At 48.3% G+C, this 9,448-nt stretch overlaps 2 protein-coding genes across 4 annotated transcripts in view; one reads left to right on the forward strand and one right to left on the reverse strand.

The window, feature by feature from the left end:
* The window catches only part of GCDH (glutaryl-CoA dehydrogenase), an 11,004-nt gene extending 9,594 nt beyond the window's left edge, over positions 1 to 1,410 (forward strand). Inside the window, exon 12 of one of the 3 annotated variants that reach the window (XM_025367360.1) lies at positions 887 to 1,410. In XM_025367360.1, the coding sequence (XP_025223145.1) occupies positions 887 to 960 (74 nt within the window). In that variant the 3' untranslated portion in view covers positions 961 to 1,410. The remainder of the gene's footprint in view (positions 1 to 886) is intronic. The other 2 variants (XM_025367362.1, XM_025367361.1) reach the window with 2 other exon arrangements.
* Positions 501 to 9,448, reverse strand: part of SYCE2 (synaptonemal complex central element protein 2) — a 20,019-nt gene continuing 11,071 nt past the window's right edge. Inside the window, exons 3-6 of the mRNA XM_025367363.1 lie at positions 5,655 to 5,829; positions 1,886 to 2,074; positions 1,415 to 1,528; positions 501 to 805 (exon numbers count right to left, since the gene is read on the reverse strand). Coding sequence (XP_025223148.1) covers positions 761 to 805; positions 1,415 to 1,528; positions 1,886 to 2,074; positions 5,655 to 5,829 — 523 coding nt within the window. The 3' untranslated portion in view covers positions 501 to 760. The remainder of the gene's footprint in view (positions 806 to 1,414; positions 1,529 to 1,885; positions 2,075 to 5,654; positions 5,830 to 9,448) is intronic.

Genomic DNA, 9,448 nt, shown 5'->3' on the forward strand with positions numbered 1-9,448 from the left:
AAAAAAAAAAAAAAAAAAAAAAAAATACAAAAAATTAGCCGGGCGTGGTGGTGGGCGCCTGTAGTCCCAGCTTCTCAGGAGGCTGAGGCAGGAGAAGGGCATGAACCTGGGAGGCGGAGCTTGCAGTGAGCCGAGATCGCGCCACTGCACTCTAGCCTGGGCAACAGAACGAGACTCCGTCTCAAAAACAAAACAAAAAAAAATAGGTTTGTACTTTAGGAAGTAAACAGAATTGGCTCTAAAAAGGAGGCTACAATCTTGCCTTCTGCTCCATGGAGCTGGGGAGGAGCAAAGGATGAGACACCAGGGCGTGAGGTGTGGGAGAAGCGACCTCTTCTCTGGGAGAGGTGGCTTCAGGTGGGCAGAGGTCAGCTGAGGCAAGTGACTGCTTTTCTGACGTGCTGTCCCTCCCGTCCCTCCCAAGGGTAAGAAAGGGCCTGCTGTGTTTCTCTGGAGCTCAGGGGTGCTTTTAGCCTCTGCAGCAAGGAAGCGTGGCCAGGTTGAAAATCAAACATTTAATAAACTGTGGGCCTGGGGGTGAGGAGAACTTGCCAAGGGTGGGGAGCATGAAGGCTGGGCCCATGGCAGGGGCTGGACTTGCTACGTTTTGGGAGTTCAGCACAAGGAGCTTTGGGTTTTTGTTTTTTTTTCTGCCAAGATGCATTATAGAACCATGAAAAACAATTTCTCAGTGTGGCCCAAATGGTGGCCTCACAGTCTTCTGGAGGCTGTCACTAAAGCGTGAGTCTCCCGGCAGCTGTCAGCATTCACCATCTCTGTGGGTCTGTTCTTCTGAAGCAGTGGCCTGGGGGGACATGAAAATTCATTTTAAAGGAAGTTGTGAGCCGTGAAGACTCCAAACCAACTCTATATTAATCTTGTCCAGGTACACATGACATTCACGCCCTGATCCTTGGGAGAGCTATCACGGGAATCCAGGCATTCACGGCCAGCAAGTGAGCCCGCCCCATCAGGGGCCCAAAACTCTGAAGCCCCTCTCTGGAAAGAGGCCTGGCTGGACCGCAGGAGCGCCATGCTCTGAGAGGGAGGTGGCGGATGGCGTGGGAAGTGAGAGACACTGATTTTTAAATATCAAAATTTCCCTTTGAAGTCGTTCGGATGTGTTCCTTAAAAAGAAGATGGAATTCTCTGTAGAGCGTCTCAATCCACTTTTAACCATGGATGAGAACAGACTCCATTTACCCTGAAATAGCAGCTTTTCTTGAGAGGAGAGTGACATTGAAGCAACTCCGTCTGCTCCAGCCAACCCCTCACACCGAGTTCACAGTGTGCCCTCCGTCCCTCCCGTCTGGGGGTAGTGCCTTATGCTGGGTGTTGGAGCGGAGTGAGGGAGAGGAAAATAAAGAGCTGCACATCTGACCCCAAGGTGTCAGGCCAGTTTACTGGTAACCACCTGAGAAGTAGTTTCAGCCACGGAAGAAACGAACACGTCTGGGGGCTGTGAGTCGCTGGGACGTGGTGGGGACTTCCCCCTAGAGTGGTCTGGCCCCCGTCTGAGTCTTAGGCTCTGGTGTGAAAAAGAAACCCAGGTTAGCAGTGACAGGCTGTGCCAGGGCTGCAGGGCTCAGGGCTGTGGGCAGAGGGGATGATTTCTGAGTGGCAGGGGTGCAGGGGACTTTGTCCTTTCTGTCACCACAGAGCTGCTCATACAACAGCGGGACATGACAACGGGTTGGCTTCTCAGCTCAGACACACCATGTTATAGGGGACCACAAACAAGATGGTAAGTGCACCAGGGGCTTTGCAGGGACTGTGGCCTGGTGGGGTCAGTGCTGGGTGCCTGGTTTCTGTTCACATTTACTCTTGGCTGGGCCATCCCTGTCCTCTTCCTCAGGCAGCGCCCCCCATGTGAGTTTCCTCATACCTCAGGCTGGAGACACAGGTCTTTGTACACAGTCTCCACGCTGTGGCAGACTTGTTTGAGCTCTGTCTCCAAATGGCTGATCTTTGCCATTTTCTGGGTGAACTCTTGGAGCTTTTCCTGGATGATCTTGTTGTGGTCATTATAAATCTGATAGATCCTCTCCTCTAATTTCTCTGTCAGATCCGAAACCTTTTAAAGAATAAGATGTGTTCTTGGAAAATCAAACGAGGTATCACAAGACATATGTGTTAAGTGGGTTTCTTAGATTTCTGTAATTTATCTTATGAAAATGGCAAAATAGGCCGGGCATGGTGGCTCACGCCTATAATCCCAGCACTTTGGGAGGCAGAGACGGGTGGGTCACTTGAGGTCAGGAGTTTAAGACCAGCCTGGCCAACATGGTGAAACCCCGTCTCTACTAAAAATACAAAAATTAGCCGGGCATGGTGGCACATGCCTGTAATCCCAGCTACTCGGGAGGCTGAGGCAGGAGAATCACTTCAACCCAGGAGGTGGAGGTTGCAGTGAGCCGAGATTCCACCACTGCACTCCAGCCTGGACAAGAGTGAGACTCCGTCTCAAAAAAAAAAAAAAAGAAAGAAAATGGCAAAATAGGCCAGGCATGGTGGCTCATGCCTGTAATCCCAGCACTTTGGTAGGCCGAGGTGGGTGGATTACTTGAGGCCAGGAGTTCAAGACCAGCCTGGCCAACATGGTGAAAACCCATCTCTATTAAAAATATAAAAACTAGCTGGGCATGGTGGCGTGCGCCTGTAATTCCAGCTACTTGGGAGGCTGAGGCAGGAGAATTGCTTGAACTGGGGAGGTGGAGGTTGCAGTAAGCCAAGATGATGCCATCGCACTCCAACCTGGGCAACAAGAGTGAAAGTCCATCTCAAAAAAAAAAAAAAAAATTAGCAAGGCATAGGTGACAGGCACCTGCAGTCCCAGCTACTCGGAAGGCTGTTGCAGGAGGATCAGTTGAGCCCAGGAGTTAGAGGCTACAGTGAGTCATGATCACACTAATGCACTCCAGCCTGAGTGACCCTACCTCAAAAAAAGAAAAACACCAAAAACTAAAACCCAGTGCAGTGACTGGGGGTCAGATTGCCTATATGTTAAATTTTCTTGTTTTCTTGAGGCGGAGTTTCACTCTCGTTGCCTAAGCTGGAGTTCAATGGCATGATCTCAGCTCACTGCAATCTCTGCCTCCTGGGTTCAAGGGATTCTCCTGCCTCAGCCTCCCGAGTAGCTGGGATTATAGGCGAGCGCCACCACGCCCAATTAAGTTTTTGTATTTTTAGTAGAAATGGGGTTTCACCATGTTAGCCAGGCTGGTCTCGAACTCCTGACCTTAGGTGATCCACCCCCACCCCCCGGCCTCCCAAAGTGCTGAGATTACAGGCATGAGCCACCGCACCTGGCCTGTTAAATTTTTTTAACAGGCCAAAGTATATACAGTCATGTGCTACATATTGACATTTTGGTCAATGTCAGACTGTATATACAATGATGGCCCATAAGAATATAATGCCATATTTTTACTGTACCTTTGATTAGATATATTTAGATACACAAATACTTACCATCGTGTTATAAGTGCCTACAGTATTCAGTATGGTAACAGGTAACAAGCTGTGTGCAGGTTTGTAGCTTAGGAGCAATAGGCTCTTCCACGTAGCCTAGGTGTGTAGTAGACTATACCATCTAGGTTTGTGTAAATTCACTCTATGATGTTCAGATGATGACAGTGTCACCTAGGGATGCATGTCACAGAACTGTACAGGACAAGCTCAGCCAGGTTAGGAAGAAAGTACACAGAATAGAAGAGGCATCCAACAAAGTGGCCTCTGGGTGGTGTATCAAAAATAAATAAATAAATAAATAAATGTTTTTGTATCTTTTCTACTAGAGGCCAAGGCAGCGGGGTGAGGAGTTCAAGAGCAGCCTGGGTAACATAGCAAGATTCCAACTCTACAAAAAAATGTTTAAAGAAAATTAGCTGGGCAAGGTGGTACACACCTGTAGTCCCAGCTACTTAAGAGGCAGAGGTGGGAGGATCACTTGAGCCCAGGAGTTTGAGGCTCCAGTGAGCTATGATCATGCCACTGCTCTCTAAGCCTGGGCGATAGAGTGAGACACCACCTCTAAAACTATAAATCAACACAACACAACACAACAATACAACACAACAATACAACACAACACAATCAATACAACACAACAACACAACACAACACAACAATACAATACAATAAAACAAGTGAGCCGGGCTTGATGTTGCACGCCTATAGTCTCAAGCTACTCGAGAGGCTGAGATGAGGATTGCTTGAGCCCAGGAGATCAAGATTGCAGTGACTTATGATTCCACCACTGCACTGCAGCCTGGGCAACAGCAAGTCTTGTCTCAAAAAAAAAAGAAAAAATAATCTGTCATCAAGACACCTAGAATCAGCAAGCTGTCCCACTCACATGACCCATTATGTATTTTTTTGTTTGTTTGCTGGAACTATAGGCATGTGCTACCATGCCTGGCTAATTTTTTTTCGAGACAGTGAGCCAAGATCGTGCCGCTACTCCAGCCTGTGCAACAGAGCGAGACTGTCTCAAAAAAAAAAGAAAGAAAAGAAAACCAGAAAGAAAGAAGCAGTCTCCTTTTTCTTCTTCTTCTTCTTTTTTTTTTTTTTTTGAGATGGAGTCTCCCTCTGTCACCAGGCTGGAATGCAGTGGCACAATCTCAGCTCACTTCAACCTCCGCCTCCCAGGTTCAAGCGATTCTCCTGCCTCATCCTCCCGAGTAGCTGGCATTACAGGCACGCACCACCAGGCCCAGCTAATTTTTGTATTTTTAGTAGAGACGGGGTTTCACCATGTTGACCAGGATGGTCTCCATCTCCTGACCTTGTGATACCCCCACCTCAGCTTCCCAAAGTGCTGGGATTACAGGCGTGAACCACTGTACCTGGCCCCTATTTATTTATTTTTGAAACAAAATCTTGTTCTCTGGCCCAGGCTGCAGTGCAGAGTGACTGCACCAAGCCAATTTTTCTATTTTTAGTAGAGATGTAGTTTCACCATGTTGGCCAACCTGGTCTCTTAACTCCTGGCCTCAAGTGATCCACCTGCCTCAGCCTTCCAAAGTGCTGGGATTACAGGCATGAGCCACTGTGCCTGGTCCCCCCATTATATATTTTGAACAGGCATCAGGCGCAACCATTCAAAAGCTGAACATCACACCAGCTTTTGCAAGACGTAAGCCCCAGGCATGTTGAAAAACCTCCACTGCCCCATCACAGCCCATTCGATGGCTTCTGCTGGACATATGGTTGTGACAATTCAAGTTATGCCTTGACCCCCTACTCCCATGGCTGCTTGACCTTGTGTGAAGTAAGAGGGCTGGGTGTTGGAGGCAGGAGGGTATCCAATGCCCTGCTCCTTCAGCCTGGCTCTCTCATCAGGCAAATCATTCATTTCCAAGCTTTATCTATAAAATGGGTCCAATCTCTTCACTGTAGGACTATTCTAAGGGTAAATTGAGATACAGATGGTCCCCAACTTACTACAGTTCAACTTACTACATTTTTCACTTATAGCATTTTCAACTTGCAATGGGATTATTGGGATGTAGCCCCATTATACGTGGAGGAGTGCCTGTGCTGTGTGTGAATGGCCTAGCACCGTGTCTGGTGTGCAACAGACATTCATCAGTGGTTCATTCCGTCCCCTTTTGCATAAGGAATCCCCCCTCTCGCTGGGTGAAGTCTGTCACCTTGGTCTTCAGGCTGTTCCTGAAGTTGGTCATGAGCGCATGGTCCTTTTGCCGGCTCTGGTTGATGTTTTCGATCAGCTCCTGGGCTCTCTTCTGCAGGATGTCGATGCTTGAGTCCAGAGAGGAGAAGTAGAGTCCCGACTTCCCTTCCAGCACTGTCAGCTGGCAACTGGCACTGGAGATGGCGACACAAGGGCAAGAAACCTGACTTCACAGAGTACAGGATGCGGCCGGGTGCGGTCGCTCATGCCTGTAATCTCAGCACTTTGTAGGCCGAGGTGGGCGGATCACAAGGTCAGGAGTTCGAGACCAGCCTGGCAACATGGTGAAACCTCGTCTCTACTAAAAAAAAAAAAAAACAAAAAATTAGCCCGGCACAGTGGCATGTACCTGTAGTCTCAGCTACTTGGGAGGCTGAGGCAGGAGAATTGCTTGAACCCAGGAGGTGAAGTTGCAGTGAGCCAAGATCATGCCACTGCACTCCAGCCTGGGTGACAGAGCGAAACTCCATCTCAAAAAAAAAAAAAAAAAAGTACAGGACACTGAGATCAGCACCAGACTCTTCCAAGACCAGCTGATCTGAGAGAGCTACATGGTGGGAGGGGACCCACATTGTTGCCTTCCATGGGTGATACGAGGCATGCTTCCTAGGTTATTCCATTCACACACATGCCCTGAACGATGAGAATGGCACCGCATTTTATAGCTGAGAAAACAGACCAAGACGCACGACTAAATATGCACAAGGTTCCAGACCAAGGAGGTCTGTCTGACCCCAAAGCCCACTGTTATTTCATGACACCAACTCGCTTCTTTGGAATACCAATAATAGTATCAATGCTTTCTTTCTTACTTCCTTTTTTTTATAGAGACAGGTCTTGCTCTGTTGCTCAGGCTGGAGTGCAATGGCACAATCATAGCTCACTGCAGTGTCAACCTCGCAGACTCCAGTGATCCTCCCACCTCAGCCTCCTGAATAGGTGGGACTACAAGCACGTGCTACCATGCAGAGCTAATTTTTAAAATTTTTAAATAGAGACTGGGCTTCACTATGTTGTTCAGGCTGCTCTCAAACTTCTGGCCTCCCAAAATGTTGGGATTACAGGTATGAGCCACTGTGCCTGACTGATGTAATCAGCAATCTCCTGCAACCTCCACCTCCTGGGTTCAAGCGATTCTCCTGCCTTAGCCTCCCGAGTAGCTGGGACTACAGGTGCACACCGTCACACCCAGCTAATTTTTGTACTTTTAGTAGAGACAGGGTTTCACCATGTTGGCCAGGCTGGTCTCGAACTCCTGACCTCAAGTGATCCTCCTGCCTCGGCCTCCCAAAGTGCTGGGATTACAGGGGTGAGCCACCGCACCCAGCCTGATGCTTTCTTAAGTGACCTTCCTGTCATTAACCTGCTGCATCCCTTTCCAAACCTACTGGGTGATGTTCACCACCTGGGGCTACAGTGTACTTGCACCTCCTTGCTCCCACCAGGTGAGGTAAATACCTGTTGAATTATATTTAAAGAGCATTTAAAGAAATGTGCACACATGCAAAAAGTTGTTGATCCCATGCTGTACATGTAACTAATGATATAATTCAAATATTGTGTTAACCAGTGAAATAGTGGCAGAAGAGTAACAGCTGTCTAAAAAGCTAAACAGAATGAAAAATGTTGAGTAATATGTAATGTTATGTAACTTCATAATATTCAATGTAATAAAATGGAACTTCGGTTGGGTATGGGGGAGATGACTAAAATTGAAGCAAAGATCATTAAAATCTAGAAAAATTCTGCATATAGATTGCTCTGCCAAGGTTTTGTTCTCTGCTTTAAAAACAGAACTGGGGCCAGGAACGATGGCTCAAGCCTGTAATCCCAGCACTTTGGGAGGCCGAGGTGGGTGGATCACAAGGTCAGGAGTTCGAGACCAGCCTGGCCAAGATGGTAAAACCCCATCTCTACTAAAAATACAAAAAATTAGATGGGCACAGTGGTGGGCACCTGTTATCCCAGCTACTCGGGAGGCTGAGGTTGAATTGCTTGAACCCGGGAGGCAGAGGCTGCTGTGAGCCAAGATCGTGCCACTGCACTCTAGCCTGGGCGACAGAGCAAGACTTCATCTCAAAAATAAATTAAATTAAATTAAAATAAATTAGAACTGAAAATTGTGGGTAATGCATTGTGAATGAAGTTTATACTGTGATCTGATAAGGCAACCCGTTGGTATTTTAAATTAAGACATATTTTTTCTTCTTCTGATTCTCTGGTTTATTTGACCTGTTTGATGTCTGATCAGTTAGTGGTTCTGGCCAGGTAGAGCTGCCCCTGTGAGTCACAGCTAATATTTCCTCAGCCATGTTCCTGGCACTGAGCTAAGCCACATGCCTTTTCTTCGTGCAGCCTCACGACCACACTCGGGTCGTCTGCTGTTCATTTTACTTTATGGCTGAGGACATGGGCTTAGAGTGGTTACACCACCTTCTCAAGGTGGAGGACAGTCTGTGGTAGAGCTGGGCTTTATACCCACTAGGCCTGACTTCCCAGCTGGTATCCTGCTTCCTACTAAGGCACTCAGGCGCCACTCCCCTCCTGGATCTTACATTTCCTCGTCGGCCTCTGAGGTCCTCCAGCTCTGAAAGGCCAAGCCTTGTAGGTGTGGACAGAGCAGTTCCTGAATGCAGCAGGTCACACAAAACCTTAAAGTCAGCTGTGTCCACAAGCAGGTTACTGACTACTTAGAAAAATAAATCTTGGCCAGACATGGTGGCTCACGCCTGTAATCCCAGCATTTTTGGAGGCCAAGGCTGGTGGATCACCTGAGGTCAGGAGTTTGAGACCAGCCTGGCCAACATGGTGAAACCCCGTCTCTACTAAAAATACAAAAATTACCCGGGCATGGTGGCATGTGTCTGTAATCCCAGCTACTAGGCATGCTGAGGCAGGAGGATCGCTTGAACCTGGGAGGCAGAGGTTGCAGTGAGCCGAGATTGTGGCACTGCACACTAGCCTGGGCAACAGAGCAAGACTCCGTCTCAAAAATATAAAATAAAGAAAAATAATTTTCAGCTATCTGAACCAGGCACAGTGGGCTCATGCCTATAATAGCAGCACTTTGAGGGGCTAAGGCAGGTGAATCGTGAACTCAGGGTTTTGAGACCAGCCTGGGCAACATGGCAAAACCCCATCTCTACGAAAAACACAAAAATTAGCTGGGTGTGGTGGCGTGCACTTGTAGTCTCAGCTACTTAGGAGGCTGAAGTGAGAGGATCACTTGAGCCCAGCAGTGGAGGCTACAGTGAGCTTGATCATGGCACTGCACTGGAGCCTAGGTGACATGACGCCACTGCACTCCAGCCTGAGCGACAGAGGGTGACCCTGTTTCAAACAAACAAAACAACCACAACACACAAATACATCCCTCCCTCCCCACCCAGTCTCCCCCAGCCAACCACCTCCTTCTTCCCTCCCCATCAAGGCCAGGGTTCTAGAAGGAGCTGCTTACACTTTCTGGGCTTTTTTTTTTTTCAGACGGAGTCTCGCTCTGTCGCCCAGGCTGAAGTGCAGTGGCGTGATCTCGGCTCACTGCAAACTCTGCCTCCCGGGTTCACGCCATTCTCCTGCCTTAGCCTCCCAAGTAGCTGGGACTACAGGCGCCCACCACCACGCCTGGCTAATTTTTAGTAGAGACGAGGTTTCATCATGTTAGCCAGGATGGTCTCGATCTCCTGACCTCGTGATCCTCAGCCTCCCAAAGTGCTGGGATTACAGGCATGAGCCACTGTGCGCGGCCTTTTTTTT

This window comes from Theropithecus gelada, chromosome 19 (genome assembly GCF_003255815.1).
Source record: "Theropithecus gelada isolate Dixy chromosome 19, Tgel_1.0, whole genome shotgun sequence".
In the NCBI taxonomy this organism is placed as follows: Eukaryota; Metazoa; Chordata; class Mammalia; order Primates; family Cercopithecidae; genus Theropithecus; species Theropithecus gelada.